Below are 20,373 nucleotides of genomic sequence, written 5' to 3'. Positions count from 1 at the left end.
AAATGCCTCTCCCTCACACAAAACAACAGTGACAGCTACACAAGCAACTCTGGAGCTCAACTTGTATAACCTGATGGCGACATAAACAGCACTGACATCAAATCCACCACGTAAGGCTGGTGTAATATTCATAAAACATATTAATGTGGATGCATGTTATGCTTTTGTTTCCTTGTGTGACTGGCAGCCGAGTTCAGATGCATCTGTAATGACGAGCTCAGGCTTTATAATGGCCTCATCCCACATTTGTTTTCACATCCTGCGACCTTTCTCTTAACGGTTTTCTGCAACACCTTCCTCTTTGCATGATTACCCGATGACCTGCGTGCTCTTCTTGACTACAGGTGCAAAGATGTGATTATTATGTCACGGTCCTGGTTGCTCTGCGAGGCATGTAATAATAAACATGCTGATACTCGACGTGACTTCGCTGCTCGTCTCGAGCTTCCTTCCAGTGCGGGATCCCGGGCCTGGCGCGTGAGAGAGAAGGGGCCGAACAGCGAAGCAGTACTTGCAAAAGCAACATCACACACTCTGCACAGACACGGGCACTCGGGTTGCGACAATTGACGTGGTTAAAAGATGACTTATAAGAAGGAGAATCGCTGTGTTTGTTGACGCTGGAGCAGCGTTAGCCGGAGTCTTCCTCCAAAGCAGGCAGCTGTCAAGCTGCCTGGGCTTCACTCCACTTTTCTTTCTTTTTTTTTTTTTTTGTAAATGTTTAGCCAAAACCTCTGCAAAATCACGGTACGTTGGAAAGCAAATACGTCGTTTGTCCGTCTTTGTGTGTCCCCGTGCAGGAAGTATCTCTCTGCTCGTTGATATTTTGTCACCATCTTCCAAACGCCTGGTTAGCATCTTGATGCTAACTTGGTTTCGAGCTAGCGAGCGAGACGTCCATTATCGGACAATGTATTGCTCTTCTTTAACAACCAACGTCGCCTTTATATTTACCCCCCCCCAAAAAAATATTTATAAGATAGCCACAGAATATGTGAATGCACACATCGCCAGTGTGCTTATGCCATTTGCAATGACTGTTAACACAAAATACACAAAGCACATACGATTTAGGCAAGACGAATCTTCGTCCGACAGGAGAATCGCAATAATCGTTTATTACAGGTTTAAAATAGTCACTATATCGTATAATGTCGTTTAAAAGCGTTGTATAGACAACCAGCAAACAATGCAAGAGCAAGGCCAAAACAACAACAGCCATAAACAACAGTCAAGTCCAGCCTTCTGTGTTTGTCCGATAATGGAATTATAATGTGCGCAACAGAATAACGAACGCACCAGCGGATAAGAGTACAAACACGCAGCCGTGAAGTTTTGTTTGGACAAAACGGCTTATATAGTTGTTTTGGACTCTCAGTCAAACAATCACGAAAACAAGAGAGAGTATAAACAAGCGATTGGTGTGCGAACCACTCCGCGTCCGATAATGGAACCCGGCGGCAGCCTTCCCCTCAATGCAGTTTTACCTTGTACACATCTCCGTACGTGCCGCTTCCTATCCGCTGGATCAGCTCGAAATCCTCCTGCGGATTCCGCCGGGACAGGTCGACACTGGAGTTCATCATTTCCACTGCCGCTTACGGCGCCGGTAGCGCTCGGTAGACGGACCCCGACAACGTATGGAGAGAAATATTTAGGGAAAAACATACGGCGTCAGAAAATCCCAGCCCGAGTCCAGTGTAGCTCCAACATGGCTTCCACTGCGCACGGCGCATGCGCACTCGACACGATGGCGTCGCCTCTCCATGGAGTCTGACAGAGATGGAGCTTCTGAATACACACTCATTTCAGCTTTAAATCGCGTTGTTTTAACAGTAAAAACACCGGGAAAAAAACATGTAAATCAATCACTTTTATTGTTTATGCAGTTACAAAAAAGAAACACCAACTATAAGCAATGTATGCCCCATTATAACCCATGTTTCTACTCAGGATGAATACAAATCAAACCATGGGTTCTAATCTGAGTTTACAGTAATGGGTGAAAGGAAATGTATGAAAATACTAAGCCCTGTGTGGCCTTGTCTGGCCCCTCAATGTAAAACTGGGCTAAGTAGGGCTAAACAGTGGCAGATGGCAACATTGTGATTCGGCTGATGTGGTTTGTGTTGCAGGCAGAACACTTGAAACTTTCCACAAGGCATTTTGTATTGGTTAATCCTTTATGGTATGGCTCAGAATTTCTCATTCAAATAAAAGTGAAATTCATTCACAAGTATTGCAAAATGGTTAACAGTAACTGGTGTGTCAAGCGCTTGTTTGATGATGCAATGACACTGGTGAGTATCAGTAATTTCTATAAATATAATTTTTGCTGTTGTGAGGTGTTGGGGCCTTTCTTGGCCTCCAAAGTACTTTACTGATTCAATTTGAGAGCCTATGTATTTTCTATTTCCTCACTGTCTGTTTCTCCAACAGTGTAGGAAGAATTTAAAGATCCTACTTCAATACCCCCCCCCCCCCCATGACAAATGTAAACCCAACGCCTCCCTACTCTGCTCTTTCTGCATAAAAACACATTGACCACTTGTTTTAGGATTGTGCAGTCACAAGAGTTTTGCATGAATACATCTCTCTTCTATTGTTTTGATAGATAAGACATGGTTTTATGTTTGTAAGGGAGCAATGTTATCTCATGTATTGTTTAGTGTTCACAGTGTTTGTCAAACCTGCATAATCTTCAATAAATAAAATAACAAAAACAGTATAAGAAGGACCTACAGCAGGTGGCAAGTGTGGTAGAGCACATTATGAATGGACCTCCACCATCAGACACTGTTTACATTGATAATAAATAGGTTGTATTAAAAATAAAAAACAAACAAACAAAAAAACCTGGATATCATCTGTTATCCACGCTGCTTTCTGAAAGGAGCCACAGATATTTTTTTAAATCTCCCAAAATAGAATAAAAACAGACTTTACTCTCACGTGAGGAAACTCACCGCATCCTCCACACAAGACTGCTATAGCTGGAGACGTTTCTGAAATAATGATAGTTTCTTCTATTCCGTCCTCATCCAATGTGCACACATAGAGATAATAACGGACACAGTAGAATAACCAGATTTTAAGGGAGCTTGAAAACATTGAAGCACACAACAGTTAACAGTTTTGAACTGTGACACAGCAGGGCTAACCACGGCACCACAATTCAAACTAGTTAGAAAATAGAAACTATTCCACAAATGACTAGATCATTTCTAAAAGCAGAGTCGCCAATCCGTTTTAAGAACTCGGATAAACTTGTGTTACAAAAGGTTTGTGTTACTGAAGAAGAGAGCTGCCGGCGTAGAAGAAAGGTCAGTAGAACAAACGTAGGAAAAGAGAAAAACAACATTTTAATTGTTCATTTGATTGAAATGATACCGTTGTGTCAAAACTATATATTTGTAGAAAAAAAACAACAACGTTATGTTACAGAATGTGGGCATTTTACATAGAAAACATTCAAATATTTAGAAATGTAACTTTTACAGGTATCATTCAGGATGGTGTTTTGACATATTTATGGATAAGTCCATCTATTGCTCCTAAGCTGACTCTGAAAGTGGCTTGATGCTTCAGCGAGGACGCGGTCGTCTGCAGCTCAGTCGGAGGCTCCAGTGCCTCAGTCGGATTGGATTTGATCTGCGCATGGACTGGAGAACTCTGCCGCTTCGTGGGAGATCCAGAAGGAGACGGACCGTGTTGTATCCCAGTTGGAGGCTCGGTTTCTTTGTTAGATGAGGGTCCAGTGCGTTTTATTAGAAGTTTCCTCAGCAGGCAGGATAACTGTGGACTCAGGAGAAGAACCAGGATGCCGCCGGGACAGAGGACTCTAAACACGCAAACAGTGGAGCGGAATTCACACGATTTACGTCCAATTAATATCTATTAACTGAGCAATTGTTTAGAAGCGACGTTTGGAAAACATTGAGGAACAAACCTCTCTATCTCAGCGAGGATGAGCGGCAGGCTGGCAGCCATGTCGGCCCTTGTGCCGAACTTCCTGCCAAACGGCAGGTCGCAGATCACGGCGTTCACGCTGGAGCCGGCCAGCGGCAGCGCTGCACAACGCAGAGGAGCACAAACAAAACCGAGGGGGTCATTTAAAACATGACTGCGGGAGCCGCGCTCACCTCCCACTCCAGAGGTTCCCGCTGAAAACACGCAGCCGAGGCTCCTCGGAGAAACTTGAGGGCTGCGCTGTCTGGATTGGGTGAATGGTGTCGGCAGCGAAGAGTTACAATGTCATTCGTCACGGCTTCATTTATAACCGTGTTACAATTTTAAGTAGCTTAGCTTGCGTCACTAATCATTCGGGAAAATGTTATCAGAATCAACAATGTTTCCTTTTAGCAATTTTATTACATTATTCAATACTTTTTATTTGGCCAAAAAATGTACGGTACGAGTGCTCTGAGCTGGAAAAACTGTGAGAAAAATGCTTGAGTATATGCATTGTGAACAATTAGTGACACTGTGTCCAATGTTCACCTGAATGGTGAAGCCACTCTGTAGAAAAACGCAACTTAAAATCTGGAAACACTCTTTTACACCTCAGTAGGGCTGATTGTTTTCAACATTTAAGGATATAACTGCATGCCTCATACAATGTTAGCGGGGTAAAAGATACTTAACAGACAAGGCTGACAAAAAAACGTTCTAACAGTTTGACAATAATGGAATAATAATTAGACCGAGGCATATAAAACAAGACTGAAACAGGGTGAAGAAGAAAATGAAAAATAAGAAAAGTTCACAAAACCACAACATTTCTATATAGACCATTACTTTCAGTTTGGGCAACGATTCTTTCAGCGTCACAATTACTGTTTTCACACTTATTCCTTTCGCCCACAGAGCTCCCGGGCTTTATGTTGGTCACACCTCACATTATGAATGTAACGCGTAAAATCCTGCAGTGCCATTTATCGTTTGAATACCAGACGCACCTGGTCAACACACCTGTCAGCCACCGGTTCCAATACTTCTGCCTCACAAGGATAAAAGGTGGCGGGAGACAAAAGGCCCTGTCTTTCTGAACTCTCTCTCAGATTTAGATTCACATACCTGAAAACAAAAGCTGAGATCTTGATCTTTTGTTTCACGTTGATTATTTGATGTCAAACCCAAATATTTTCTGTCAACTAACCGTTCTAATACTTGAATGTTTAAAAAGTTTAAATGACGTCTTATAAAATGACTGTTACACTATTTTATTCTTACCTTATCCTATAATTACTCATTTGTATTTAATTCCTACTTTGTGATTAGTTTGCATAGATTGACAAGGAATTGAAATGACAGATTATTAGTCTTTTATAGAAAGAAAACTTTTATTATGTTTTACTTCTGTCCATTGTGTCAGACATGCAAACATTATGTCTTTTTTGTATTGAGTTATTTTCATTTGATGTCTTTTTGGGGATATTTCCCAAGTTTGGTAAGAGATTATTTTGCTTATTGTTTTATACTTTTGAAATCAGCAGTTGTTATAAACTGATGCATCTAAACTATCTTGTTCATAAAGAAACAGCCACTATTTGAGCTTTTTCAAAACTTAGTCGAAAATGATGTTGGAAGTTCAACTTTGTTTCCTCCCCCGTCATGTCAAAAGTAATAAATAAATAGTTTCTTCTTTCTCTTTGAGTGACAATTGTCTGCAAAGCATCTGTAATGTGACATTACATTGCATTGCGGCATCAAAAGGCTGAATAATCCTCAGAAATTTCTAGAAATCCAAATCTCGGAGGCACATTGGAGTTACCAGTACAGAGAATTTCACACCAATTTTATCTTTTAGGTTAAGCCAACCTGATAGTGTCTCTTTGCATTTATTTTGCTTCTGGACAATCGGTTAGCTGTTGCGTGCTTTTCACTCCATATAACAGTTGTATCTACTTTATTACATAATTTGTTAACGTATGTACAGCAGCAATCATAATCAATAAACCAGGCTTTAAACTTGCCCAACTAATCAATACTTCAGGAACAAAAAAAAAAACCCCAAACAAAATCAAGGCCTCTGACCTTGATCTAATTTACTCGGACCAGCATGCCTTTATTTTTATTTTCTTTACACAACTCTACCAAGCTCTTTGCAATACTTTACACGTTTCAACGATCCCGGGATCATTCTGTGTTGTGCGGGTTTCCTACCCATAGACGACGCTCTCAGCAGGTGTATCCTGTGTCCCAGCTCCGCAAAGGAGACGTTCTGACTGGCCTTGTGCAGCTGTCCCTCATCGATGTCCACACCAAGGAAACAAGCCGCCTGAAGAGCAAGAAGACCACCAGCATAGCAGCGGCGGCGTTTCATAACAGTGCATGACATGTCTCAGTCTTTATGATCAATGCAGGCAGCTTTAGATATACTATCAAAATTAATTGAATCGTATCAAAAATTCACGTTTGCCAAAGAAAGACATTGGATGATTTGTTAAACACACGAGAAACAAAATAAGAGATCATTCAAAATTTGACTCGAGTAAAATTTGGAGTGACTACTGCCTTCACGATGGCCGCGTGAATTCATGTCCTGACCTCGTTTTCCCGCGCCGCCTCGACCAGGATGGTCCCCACGCCGCACATGGGGTCAATCACGCAGAAGCCTGGCTGTTAATCAGGAGATAACATGCAACGCATACAGCCGATTACCCACATGTACTGTGAACGTGTTGCATCACAGGCTGATTGATGTGCATTGCAAATGCGTCACGCAGACCGCTAAGCAACAGACAGCTAGCGGCACGCTTCAGGATTTACCGTAGCGGCTACATGGTCACATTTATAGAGCTTCGGTTGAACTTTTCAAGAGGATAATGCAAATAAAACAGATGATCTGCTTGTAACAAGGTCGTAACCTTGGCAGCACTAATTCATTCATGAGGTCTTATATGCATACATTAAAAGATACTATAATGAAGCTCCCTCAAAGTTTGAAGAAATTATGAATAGGTAAACAATAACCAAAACGTACAGTGGAAAGCACAGTTTCAATTTGAGTACCTGTATCTGAGCCAGAGAGACCATGGCCCAGGCCACTGTAGACCTCAGTCCTGTGATTTTAATATAGGTCCGGTTCGCCAGAGGAAGTCTAAATGGAAAGACAGACGGATGATAAACTATTAGGTATGAAAAATGGCAAAACTCTTTCTAAATGGAATACTTTTCCTGTTTAGTTTTTTCTTTTTTCATTTTTGGAGGATTATAAAGCCTTTTGATGCAATTATGGCACAATAAAGGAAAATAAAAACATTACAAATGTCAGTATTACAGGTTGAATTACTGATCACCTCCAAAATCTGCTTTTTAAATGAACAGCATACAGTTACTGTTAATAAGTGTTTTTTCTCAATGACCTGGTCAGTGGGATCCCCAGAAGGCAGTGGTCATCACTCAAATTAACATTTATCTGCAAGAAATAAACACATTTGTGATCATTTAGGGAAGAAACTGATCATCTACCAACACTATTTTCCAAAGGGTTTTACTTACTTAATATTACAATTTAAATATATCCATTTGTATCTTTCTCCAAAGGTCACAATTATATAGATCAATTTTTTGTTATAAAAATAAAAAAGTTTTACCTCGATTGTTGGCTTCTTCAGGTCAACCTTCCAGCCCAGCAGCCTGCTCAGACCAACTCCAATCACTTTGCTCACCTCCTATTTTAGACATAATGTAAAGATTTCTATAAGAAATGTATACAAAATATGACTTATGCGTGACATACATAGATGATCGACTTGATTTTCTATGCATGCGTCTCATTTGCGTGAAGACGCGTTTCAATGTGAACCCTGTAAGGCAGAAATTAAGAATCTTTTCCTGTATAGATACATGAATCAGACAACTATTTCTCATCCTTATTCAATGTTTACATTGTATTTGATGATAGACGCGTGCTTCGTGGTTACTACCTGTGTGCTGAGGCATCGGGACAAAGATCCAGAACATTTGCAGCTGATCCTGAATGAGATGCCAGAAGGCAGCTGGGGTTCGCTACTGCAGGCTTTTAAAGTGTTTCTCTCTCCTTCTTCAGAGCTCTTCACTTCATGTGAAGAGAAATGAGAGGAAAAAGCTGAATAAAGACAGGAATTTAACCGTAAGAGTGAAAATGAAACCAAAATATCTGGGAAAATTCTTAAAAAACAAACAAACCAAGGAGCAGAATTATTACCATTTTCCACACTTTCCGAGGCAGCTTCTTCCACAGTGTCATCCATCCTGTTTCCTTCCACACTGAACTCCGGTTCTGTGCAGGAACATAATGATCCTTTGTCTGGTCCATGTTTGCCACTTTTTCCACAGCCACTGAGCTCCTCAGCCACCCTTCTCCCCACTTCCATGGATGTTTTTGATGTTTCTGCATTCCTCTCAACCATTGAATCCATCGGTGTTCTAGTCCTCTCCTCTTCATCGTCCCTCTTTCTCTTCTTTCCCAGGGTCTGCGTTCCATTTTGTTTTCCACTTTCTAGTTCTTCACGCCCTCCCTCGTCCTCTTTCTGGTGTTCTGCACTTTTGCTAAACTCAGTCATGCACTTCTCCCAGGCTCCATTCTCCTTTCTGCCCTCCTCCTCCTCCTCCCTCATCGTCACTCCCAGTGCAGCTCTGAAGTGCTTCACGGTTGTTTTACTGTCCGCCAGCTCCGCCTGCAGGCGGATCCATGTCATTGCAGCACACAGCCACTGATCGCTGTCAGCCAACAGTCTGGACTGAAGCATAGAAGTGGCTTTTCCTATAAATAATAAAAAAGAACACATCACAATTTTTTTTTTTAAAGTATGACGATTATATTTTTAATGACAACACAATTTTTTTAAAATATCGCATATTATTCTTTTCAGTAAGCAGTGCTAAGAAGTAAAGAAAATATTTTTTTTCCTCAGCCGTCATCGTATTTCTCATGTTTCGACAAGAGCATGTTCTTATATGTGTGCATTTGTGTCAGGCTGATACCTGGGCTCATGTGGGCCGATAGCTTCAGGGGTGATTCTTCTTTCAGAAGGAGGAAGAGTCTCTCTGCAGCCTTCAGCTCAGTGACTCTGGGGATCGCTGCAGAGGAGCTGAACAACACTTTACCGGGAGTCTGACACACCTGCATAGAACAATCAAGCATTACATTCATTCATACATGCATTTTATGAAATAGTCACGTTTCCCAACATATAGGTTTCTGTGCCCATTATGATGTTCAAGTTCAGGTCAATGTCATATGATTGACTGGTTCAGTTGGTAACAAACAAGTCAGCATGAACTTATTTTACACTGCATATTTTAATTCTAATGGAGTTTTTTTTTTTTTAAATGTCTTCACACTTGAATATAAATACTTAAAAAAAACATCCCTGTCAAAGAATCAAAATATATTGACCATGATTTAACGTATGAAAGACGCAAAAGGGGAAAACAATCATTTTCATAGGTATCTTATGCATGTATTTATGAGACTCTGCATCATAACCTTTGCTTAAAGCCAGAACATCATATCAAATCACCTCTTATTTGTCTGCCATGTTACAATACATAAACGTTAGGTTTTTCAGCCATATACACTGTATGTTGTCAGTTTTTTTTTTTTAACTCAAAATAATCTGACTACACAGAAAATTAAATTAATCGTCATCCATTAAACAGCTTTCTGACAATAGAATGTTTTTGAATATGCTACAAATATGAATTAAAAAACATTAAAATGTAGGCGAGGTAGGAATACATACATATACGTACATATAACAAAAAAGTAAAAATCCATATACATAGAAAGCTGTCGAACAATTTAAGACTGTAAGATTAAAATGAAAACAGTGTTTGTTATTTCCCCCCGTTGAATATACTGAAGGATGTATTTGGCAGATTAAATCGTTCTTGGTCTCTATGAAGTTAAATCCCATAAAGTAGTAATGCAAAACGCAAAAAAGTATACACCTTAAACAGAGAAGTGAAGTATAGCCATATTTAAAAACATTTCAAATACGGATACAACTAGTTTGAGCAAATTAGCTACATAAACTTGACTGTAGTTTGGGATCTTTGGCTCTGTCCTCTCGTGTTTTAAACACTCACGTCTTCGGCTGCCAGTTTCTTCTTCAGCTCCTCTATTAAAAACACCTCCATTCCGTTACCGGCGGTGCAGTAATATCTCACTGCTCTCCCATCACTTCTCACATCAGACATGATGCTGTAAGTCAGGTTTTCCTTAAGAAATGCTCTAAATGTGGACTTCCCTCTACTTCACCGAGAGGACGCTGCCATATTGGTTGGTTTGTTTACACGGGAAACGGAAATACGTCATCACATGTTCCGCGTTTTGACCAACAGGGGTCAATGTGACTCAGCGCTGCAGAACTGCGACGAAAATATCGTCGATGAATGGTTTTGCGTCATGGCTTATGCCACAAAGCCCTCAAATGTTGACAGTTTTGCCCTGCCACTCAATTTTTTTTTAAATAAGCAACTGTACAACCATGTAAATTAAAAACGAAGGAATGTCAGATCAGTAAAAGGTAACGGAAAATGTTAAACAGGGGTGTAAGTTTAACATTTTGCTGAAGCACATCCTCAATATTTATTTTTCTACTCCAAACCTTCTATAGAGTATTAGAGGTGTGTGAAACAGAAAACGTGCTGGGAATGTCAGACCTGTGTATAATTTTCATTTAGATAAAGAAACGTTAGACTATTTCATGGTACTGCAGTAGACTTTATGCAGTTTTTCCATTATATTCATGACCACCAAACTGCGCCTTTACACGCGTCCACGCTGCCCGGTCCAATATGGCGGCCACCCAGACGTACGATTCAACGGCGCCTATCTATTTACGACACTACAAGAATTAAACGTCACTTCCTCCTGAGAGTGGCGCTCGGCGTTTTCATTGGTTACTGTGACATGTCAATCCATGTCAGACTCCCCGCTCCTGATGCGCATGGAAACGCCCATCTGGTCTGTGATTGGATGAATCACACGAAGTCACGCCCTCTAAAAAACTATGCCGTCTCCAACTTTTGGACCAGAGCTGAAATGAAAAGCGCTGGAAAGAAAATCAGCGACTTTCGTCCTCAAATAAGATTTTCTCCTCTGAAATAGAAACAAATACACAAACCCGGGACTCGTTATGACGTGAAGTTCGTTTAAAAATCTGTTCACATCTTTTTTTAAAGGGTAAGTCGAAAAAACTCACAAGAATTGTCATTTTTAACGATGAGTCTTTCTTCAGAGTAATAAACTGTTCCGCTGCTATTCATACCTAAATGAGATGTATATATGTATATATTTCTGTATGAAATGTATATTTTTACCACATTGTAGTCGTTTTTTTGATCTTTCAATTATCTGTCATGTCCCAGAGCTGATAGTTTGGTTAAAAAAAAAAACCCTCCGTGAACGTGAATAGTTTCATTAGTAAAAATTTCATTAGAGTTTTGAAGACAAGAAAGCAGCACAATGTGCCTAATAATGTTGAAAGCTGAATGCATGTCATTATAAATTAAGAGGTAAAAATATAATAATGGAAAATATATCTCGAGGCTACTAGAGCAGGAGGAAAATTTGTGCGCGTATGTGAAGGATTTTGCGCGTGTGTATAACGTTTTTGGGGGTAAAAAATATGTCACCTGGAAGTCAGCTGAATTGGGAGCTCTTATTTGCGTTACCTTTGAGTGTTTTGAATTTCCCAGGGAATAATGTGGTGATTGATGATTTTCAAATGAAATAACAGGCTTTGGATATTAAAAGTTTCCAGATGATCCAGGATTTTTTGCCTCAGTTTGCCCACTGCAACTTTTCATTTCTTTGAAATTAGTGCCTCACTGTAAATCTTTATTTCAAATAGTGACACTTTTATTGCTTTTGTCAACTTCATTATCCGACTGTCTGCATAAAGACATTTATGTTACTCAACAAAAAGTGAAAGACAACAATTATCACAGAGGCAAAGAGACCAAAAAACATTAAGAGACAAAGTAAAAAGCGTCTCTGTGTCACATTGTTTATCATCAATGAAGAAGGACGCTTTAAATACTTTTGACTATGGATTTCAGAAGAGGATCCTGTGTGAGGTAGAATTGTGTGATATAAACACAATTTTATAAGATTTAAACCAGAATTATGCATAAAGTATGGATGATCCCAGGTTGCATGTGACAACAGTGGTTAATCGTCTCGTCTCACATTAATATTGTTCCTGGTTTGATTCAGGGTCTGGGCCCCTTTTCTGTGTGCAGTTTGCATGTTCTTCTTGTGTATGGGAGAGCTTCTTACTTCAGTACAGAAATATGAATTTTTGTGTACATGTGTGGCTATATGTCTGTGTTTGGCCTCTGATGGAGTAGTGATTTGTTCAGGTTGTAGCTGCTCTATATTCTGTAGGTTCCATTAGAATAAGAAAGGGAGAGAGAAATAATCTAAATAGAATTCACCTTCAATCAACCAGCATTTAGGTGATATTAATGATTGTTGAAGAGCTTGTGAAAATCATTGCCAATTGTGGAAAAAAAGAAAGTATCTTCAAGTGATGCTATCTTCATGCAGTACTAACCACTTTGAGATTCTTGCTTCATTATTCTATATGTATGGGAAATGAATAATATATGAACAGTGTCTGTTAGGAATGATACACATATCATGACAGGTATTCCTGATGTAAAGATTTAGGCCCATGCAGCTGTAGTTTGCTTTGACCAGCTGTACATATATTTACATTCTTACACTCTTAACTGGCTTACCTGGACTATAAATATATTACTTGTACTATGCCTGTGTGCACTAGGGAAGGATATTAAGTCAAGTACACTGTGAAGATATGTCTAAGACTCTATAAAATGAAAATTTGTGCATAAAAATGTAATTTCTTTCTTTTTCTGATCCATTTATGTGCCAGATCAGCATTTTTTTTAAGTCAAATAAAATCCACTTCCTCTATCCTTTCAGTTAATTTTTTTGTGCTACTTGTATTTCTTCTCTTCATCCATGTTTTCCACAGCATACAAGCAACACAAATAAGCCTTGCGGACAGAAAAAAAACACTTTACGGCCTCGTGTTTACAGTCTTTCTTTGTGTCTCTGCGACGCGGCCAGGCTGGTAATGAGCGATTACGGCAGGGAGGCGAGAACGGCATGATCTTCTATCTGCTCCATCAGAAATCTTCGTCGGTCTTTCTCGTCTCTCCTTCCTCTCCGTGTGTGTATCTGCTACTGTTTGCATGTGTTTACTGCTTTTCCTCCACTGTCAGCCCTGGAAAATGTGATGTAAGCCCGAGCCGGGGAGGGCGTCGAGGTGTTTTGGACCAATAGAGGTGTTTTCCTGTTTGGCCAGGCTGAGCGATACGCCCACCTCGGCCACATCGGGCCAACTGGGCTCGACCCTGGAATATTTCAGGTGTCGGCTGCTGGCAAAACAACTAATTCTTTGTCCTTTCTGTGCATCTGTGCATCTGTGTGTGTGTGTGTGGTGGGGTTTGTGTGCATGCATGTGTGTGTGTGCTTATTGTTGCCACTGTTGTCTGTCTATTATTGACATCATAAAATCCTCTGGGAAAATAGAGTTTTTGGAACAGAAGTAATTGAAAATGTACCCTTAAAGTGTCTTTTAAAAAAGTGTTGGTTGAATGCATGTCAGCTGTTGTGGCTCGGTTGATAGAAACCCTTGCTTTTAAATTGGAAGATGGGTGGTTCAATTCCTTCTATTAGTTGTGCAAATAATACAACTTAACAGTCTTTGTACCATAGCCACTGTCTCCCTTCTTTTAATGAAGAATGTTAAATATAGATGTATTTCATTTCTGGGAGTCATATTATAAAATTGACCTAGTAACGACTTAAAATTGTGCAAATATATGTTGTGCTTCAAAAAACAAATAGTGGTTCCAATGAAATTGATTAATTAAGAAGATTAGTTTTTCTCTTTTTTGTATTATTTCTGTTATGTTGTGTTTTTTATGTTTTGTTTTTGGTTTTGTTTTTTTTCGGTGGGGGATGTATCGCTGGTGTCTTGAGTAACTTTATGGATTTGTAAGGGTGAGGCAAAACGAAGCCTTGACTTCAGCCTCGACACCCATTTCATCTGCAGAACTTGTAAAAAAAAAAATGTTTTTGTTAGGTGTCTGTATGAAATTTTAAGCACAATAAACTGAATTAACAGAATAACATTTTTGCACAGTGGCTGTGGCCAGAATAAACCATTCATTCATTCATTCGTGGTTCTCACAGGGTCTGGGCACCATGGCCGAAGGGGAGGAAGCGATGAGCCAGGAGGACTGGAAGGAGAAGTGTCTGGTTCTGGAGGCGCTGCTCATGAAGTTCAGAGTGCAGATCATCAAGATCCGGGAGCTCACCGCGGACAAGGTGGGTCTGAGGGAGGCCTCCGGGACGCTGCTCTTTATGAGGGATGACGAGGACGCGGAGAGCAACTGTAACATCTGCCTTAATTACAGCCTTCCATAGATAGATACAGTCGTCTCGTGGTCGAGCAAAAAGGAGTTTTTCTCCTCCCGGAGATTTACATGTTCAGTTACGTTGACTAAATTGTCTGTAGTTGGGCGTTTTTGTGTCTTTTGAGTGTTTCCTGTCCAGAATGTACCCTGTCCTTTGTCCTACATCAGCTGGGAGGGCCTCCAGCCCTCCACCACCCAGAAAAAAGTCAATGTATGACATCATATAAAACCTTGTTCATTCACATGTAAATGGCCAAGACCAAGTGGAAACACTCACTGTAAACTTACTGAATCCACATCCTGCTGTTTTAAATCGAATAGAATCGTATAGAATCGAATAGAATAGAATAGAATAGAATAGAATAGAATAGAATAGAATAGAATAGAATAGAATAGAATATCTTCATTGTCATTGTAACAAGTACCTCAAGATACAAAAGTGCCATCCCATCTGCGCATCATAAATTCATTCAATAAAAACATACAAATAAAAGTTGTGTCTCAAAAGGAATTCTCCCAAACCGTACTGTCACACCACAATAAATCACCCAATTTAAACCAGCAAATAGAATATTTTGTGTCAGATAAAGTTGGAGCGGTTTTATTTGTGCACTTTTTTGCACTCATGCATTTACAAAGAATTCTATAAGCGTCTGCTTCATCCGTCCCGTTTTCATACCAGGCACTCGTTGACGCTATGTTATGTAAGCTGTATTGTGTGCAGGTTTGAAAAAATATTATTTACTTACTAATTAATGTTTTTAAACTGGTGTGAAAAAGACAGATTGTTTTTTAAAGACTGTCCTCGATTCGGCAATAATCCCAATTACAAAATTGTTGCAAGATTTAAAATAAATAAATATTAAGGTGTTAAACTGAGATTTTCCTCAGGTTCTCTGAGCTCCAGTGGCGCAATCGGTTAGCGCGCAGTACTTATATGACAGTACACTGTGGAGCAATGCTGAGGTTGTGAGTTCAAGCCTCACCTGGAGCAAAGCTTTTATGAAAGCGATGCATCATAAACAAGTTGGGACCGGGCCGTGTAAACAAAGTAGCATCCTCAGTATTTTCAACGAGCGGATGGGAAGTGAGGAGAGCCTTTGCGATCGGATGAACTCTAGCAGTTAAAACCGATATGTAAGTCTCTTCAAAATGCACAATGACACTTAACAGCAGCGTCTGGGCTCCTTCATGCTCTGTGTGAAATCAACATAGCGAAAGGGAAGAGGGCAACCGGTGGAAAGTAAATCAGAACCAAAACACGATTGCGACGACCCACAGAGTTTAAAAAGAGACTCTCGCCGTCACAACGGGAGGTGGGTCCGCGGTCTGGTGGGCACCGAGCAGGCCGTCCCCTCCCAGCTGGCCGGGGCGGCACTGAGGCCGGCCCAAACTGCCGCCGTGGCCTAGATCTGAAGGCGCTCCCCAGGGAGGCTGATTAGAGCTCTAATGTAAACAGCAGTCTGACCGCAGGGCTCCGCCACGCACTGCATGATGGGATTGACCCAGCTCCAGTCAATTACAGAGTCAGAAGTAAGCTCAGCTGGACAGCAAAACAAACTCCCCGAGAGGACTGGGAGGAAGGGCTGGCTGTGGTGGGTGTTTGCAGCCCACGCAGCACATATGAAAGTCTCCGCTGTGTATTTCTGGCCGGGTCCCTCCTGCTTGACAGTCTTTAAAGCATTTTTCCACTCAAAATTATAAAGTCAGAATACCGGTCGACTCAGGCATACATCTTTTTTTTTACAGCTTGATTGTATCATCTGTTAAAAAAAGAAAAAAAAAGAAATCATAACTGATGTTCCAAGTATGAAAATGTGGATGAGATGAAATATTTCAGCCAACAATTGTAGCCTTGTTTAAAAAAAAAAAAAGAGAGAGAGTAAACGGTTATTTAAATAGAAATATGAACAAATGATACCCAGAGAGGGCTGGAATGATTTATAACAAGGCCACATAGTAGAAATGGACTCTGTCCTTAAACTACTCGATATGTCAACAGACGTGTTTAAAAGGTATTTCTTGGAAGAGAGACTGGACCTGCTACTTGTATCGTCCAGACAACAGTCATTACGATGGCGAATACCTTAGTTAATCACATCTCCTGGGCCTTTGTCCTGCTTCAGACTTTCATAGTGCAGTAATATGGGCCGTTTGGACAAAGTCTGATGAAGAATAGCAGGAATCTTTGCGTGTTTACCTCAGACAGTAAGATTACCAATTTCATTTCCCAGGATGCAGAGTTCAGTCAGAGTTCAGTCGTCTCTCTGTCGCTCTCTCTCTCTCTCTCTCTCTCTCTCTCTCTCTCTCTCTCTCTCTCTCTCTCTCTTTCGCTCTCTCAGTGACCAGCTCAGACAGAAACACACTGGAGCCACAGCTTTATTGACCACAGATACTTTCACACTGATATTCCATCATTTTAAACCCCTGCTGGTCACGGACATGGGCCAGATGCATTACGAGTCTGGACGGTCCTTCATGTCCGTCCCATTCTATAAAAATACTTCGAGACGGTTGAAAACTTGGCTCACATGGTCACTCTCAATCAAGATTGAACTGGTTACATTTCTTTACATCATTATGACTGCGCATGAACCAATTCTCTAAAGATATTTACTTTTAAATCAAGACTAATGTGGAATGAGAGGTGAGATACAGATCCTCCAACGTCTTTATCCTGACTTTTCTTCAACAACAGGTCGGTGAAGTCATATTTATTGGTTGTCCATATGTCTATGGCTGACTGTACACAAAGTTACGTAGGATTAAACACCTTTGGTCATATTATTTGAGCATTGTATCACCAAAACATTTTGAAGCAACAGTTTATTTTTGTGCATTTTCTTGCTGTCATCCTTAAAAATGACAGTCCAGTTTTAGACTTTGTTGGTAAAGGGTCAAAATTCAAGAGCTTCAAGAACGTCACGTCTCCCGATGGAATATCTGACGCTGACAGTCATTTAGTCTCCACTGGAAAACAAAGTCAAAGTCCAATCGTTTGTGATCAAGAACAATCTCTCTCCAGGTTTGCTTGTAATCTGTATCAGTATTAAACTCGAAACCAGTAAAAAGAGAGTTTTGGTTTTTTTTTTAGACACTGTTTATACTAATAGGTAATCTTTAAAGCTGTTCAAGTATAAACTAGGAATTCCATCTCAAGAGGGCCTGAAAGCTCAAGTTCTGATAAAAACACGTCATGTTTTTATGAAGGCATTATCGTTATGAGTAATGTTTGGTTTTTCTGCATTGGGAACAAAATTATTCCAGGATTCAGATGTTTTAAGATCCTTCATCATCAGCCCCCAACTTGACGTTCACTTATTGCAATAACAACAATAAACAATAAATGATTTATTTAAATAGCGACCCACCCAAGAGGTTTCATACCTTCACTGTAAGTCAACTGGATCTGGCCTCACAGCCCCGAGACCTTGAATTTTTCTTAATCTGTCTTAAAAAAATTATTTTGTTTTAAATCAAACTTAAAGGGTCAGTTCAAATGTAAAGTATTTAATTCTCTCTTTCTCTTGAGTTTCCTTTAAATGAATTGTTTTTAATATTCGTCTGTTCTGTGGGTCCACTCCTGAGACTTTCCTGTGGCCACGTTTTGGCCGAAACCCCCTGATGCTCTGATCTCATCATGTCAGCATCCAGACCCCTGCTGATGTGTTTTTCTGTCCTGTGGCTCCCACCGAATCAGCCAGAGCTTGTTGTTTTAAAGCTGCGTAGGGGTGGATGTACGTCACTGCAAAATCCCCCCTCTGAAATCTCACTGCAGAGGTGGACTCATAAAAGGATGAGAAGGGGGGGGGGGGGGGGGGGGGGGGGTCAGCAGACGTCAGCCCGAGCAGTGAGTCATGCTGTTGCTCTGAAATACAAGAAATGAATAAAACTTGTGTGGCACTGGTACTGTGATGGGGAGTGCAGCATAAGTGTGAACAGGTGTAGCGCCAACAAGTCAAACGCTTTTTTATTCTTACCGTTTTTCATCTTTAAATCTTTAAATAATTTTACATTTAAAGTTTTTCAACAGTTCCAAAAGTCTACATTTGGATTAACCTGCCTTATTGAGGTATTTGCAGATGAATCAACTTGAAAGTGGGTCAGCCTGTCAAACTACTGATATCCTACAAATCCTCGAAAGCCTGCATGAGAGGAAGGAGGGGGAATATGAAGAAAGGAGAAGAGAGAGAGAGAGAGAGAGAGAGAGAGAGAGAGAGAGAGAGAGAGAGAGAGTGAGCATATAAAAATGAAGTCTTGTCTAAAGATTGAAATGCTCTGGGGAGGAAATACCCGGTTTAGTAAATAGTCTGTGTGTGTTTGCATGTGTGTGTGTGTGTGCGTGTGTGCGTGTGTGCGTGTGCGCGTGTGTGTGTGTGTGTGTGTGTGCGTGTGTGTGTGTTTGTATGTTGTGAGCAGGAAGCAGTACAGCAGGCTGAAGCAGTCGCATGTGTATACATGAAGGTCAAGTCCAATTAATCTCCCAAAAGTGTTTTTAGCGCGGATTTTTGCACCAAAGTGAAAACTGGCACTGTGCGTGTGACTGCTGTTTTTTTGGGGAGGGATGTTAGTTTTGGCCGGTGGGGCCTCCAGCTGTAACAGAAGGCTACACATCTCACGGTGGGGACAAAGAAAGCATGTGTGGCACGTTTTCACCGACAGACTCACTGACTTCAGGATTTCTGTGGCGGCTCTCTATGTGAAAAAATGTTATGTCTACTCCCAATTAAGTCAAAAACCGGCCCATAAAAAGACAGAGGGAAGTTTTTCTAACTGCATTGGCAAAGTAAACACCCTCTTAAATTATGGTATGGCATTGCTATTCATCTGATTTGATTTCAATGCTCTTCTTTAATGACATCTTCAGAGCTGATATATGGCACCTTTCAGAAGTGACAATAGCATGATAAAGCATCGTAATCCGTGTAAATCCGGGTAATAAGATGTGTTGGGTTTTTTTAAACTCACTTTTAGTTTACCGAAACAAAAGTACCTCGACATGACTCCCATTATCCGCACCATCGACATGACATATCATACATAAAACATCATTAACTGTGAGGTAGCCGCCATATTGGGTGGGTCTGCTGAGCTGCAGATAGGCCACAGAGGGTGGATGTCTGTTTTTACTGCAGCCTGTGACTTTAATAGTTGTTCACATATGTTGTATTTGTATTTTTCTTGATGAAAAAAGGTTGTGTTTTCAGTGGCTCGGAGCACCATTGTTGTGTAAACAGTAAACAATAAACAGTAAATAGGGCCTTGGTGTGATACAAAGCATGTGTGTTCTGAGAGGCGTGGTTCGAGTTGAGAGCCTCCTCAGTCAACATTTCTTGCACCGCATGCAGAAGGGAGAATTTAGATGTTCATCTGAATTTTGCAGGGAAAGGTTGCGCCTTCAGCACAGGTAATATTTGTACAGGTGTTGCTTCAGTCCAACTTGGGCTTGAATTTGCTTTGTCAGCTCTGCCAGACCTCAACTTGACCTCAGCTATTACCTTTCTTTTCATTCCTGGATGAACTCAGGAACCCGACTACCTTCAAACACCGTTTTTGGAGGAGTCGGGGTTCTTATAAAGCCCTGAAATTACCACCACATGGCCTCTTATAGGAATAACTGGGAATGAGTTCATGCTGACAAGCTCATAAACTAATGGCATCTCACTTGAGGTCACTCAAGATTGACCCAGATTTACTGTGGTCCTGAACACTTTCTACCCATAAAATGTAGCCACCCCCCAGTGCATCTACTTATTTATTCCTACTTTTATTAAATACGGCGTTACAATTATCGCAAAATATCGCACATTGTGCACAAACTGGGAGTCAAGAGGTGGAAAACGCTAGGCTTTATGTCAATGTGAATATAAGGAAGCTTAAGGTCATTATTATTTATTATGTAAAAACACTTTTTTTTTTTCTCTATAA

General features: G+C 40.5%; 3 protein-coding genes across 3 annotated transcripts in view; 1 reads left to right on the top strand and 2 right to left on the bottom strand.

The window, feature by feature from the left end:
- LOC308138848 (mitogen-activated protein kinase kinase kinase kinase 3-like) overlaps window positions 1-1,680 on the bottom strand; it is a 43,217-nt gene extending 41,537 nt beyond the window's left edge. The window contains exon 1 of the mRNA XM_080508123.1: window positions 1,488-1,680. Within this exon, the coding sequence (XP_080364249.1) occupies window positions 1,488-1,586 (99 nt within the window). The 5' untranslated portion in view covers window positions 1,587-1,680. The remainder of the gene's footprint in view (window positions 1-1,487) is intronic.
- Window positions 1,681-3,339: 1,659 nt separating this feature from the next.
- On the bottom strand, window positions 3,340-10,188 carry thumpd2 (THUMP domain containing 2; the record flags this gene model as incomplete). The annotated part of the gene is made up of 11 exons (XM_080507393.1): window positions 3,340-3,841; window positions 3,950-4,070; window positions 6,166-6,280; window positions 6,550-6,621; window positions 7,015-7,102; window positions 7,368-7,420; window positions 7,599-7,676; window positions 7,932-8,092; window positions 8,192-8,749; window positions 8,971-9,109; window positions 10,078-10,188. The coding sequence occupies 11 exons, from the start codon at window positions 10,186-10,188 to the stop codon at window positions 3,508-3,510; spliced, it is 1,830 nt and encodes a 609-aa protein (XP_080363519.1). The 3' UTR covers window positions 3,340-3,507.
- An 848-nt stretch (window positions 10,189-11,036) lies between these two features.
- Window positions 11,037-20,373, top strand: part of plekhh2 (pleckstrin homology domain containing, family H (with MyTH4 domain) member 2) — a gene marked incomplete at its 3' end in the record, with an annotated part of 29,224 nt that continues 19,887 nt past the window's right edge. Inside the window, exons 1-2 of the mRNA XM_080507392.1 lie at window positions 11,037-11,176; window positions 14,222-14,356. Coding sequence (XP_080363518.1) covers window positions 14,234-14,356 — 123 coding nt within the window. The 5' untranslated portion in view covers window positions 11,037-11,176; window positions 14,222-14,233. The remainder of the gene's footprint in view (window positions 11,177-14,221; window positions 14,357-20,373) is intronic.

This window comes from Blennius ocellaris (genome assembly GCF_963422515.1).
Source record: "Blennius ocellaris genome assembly, chromosome: 13".
Lineage (NCBI taxonomy): Eukaryota > Metazoa > Chordata > Actinopteri > Blenniiformes > Blenniidae > Blennius > Blennius ocellaris.
This window is presented reverse-complemented; position numbering and strand designations above follow the sequence as displayed.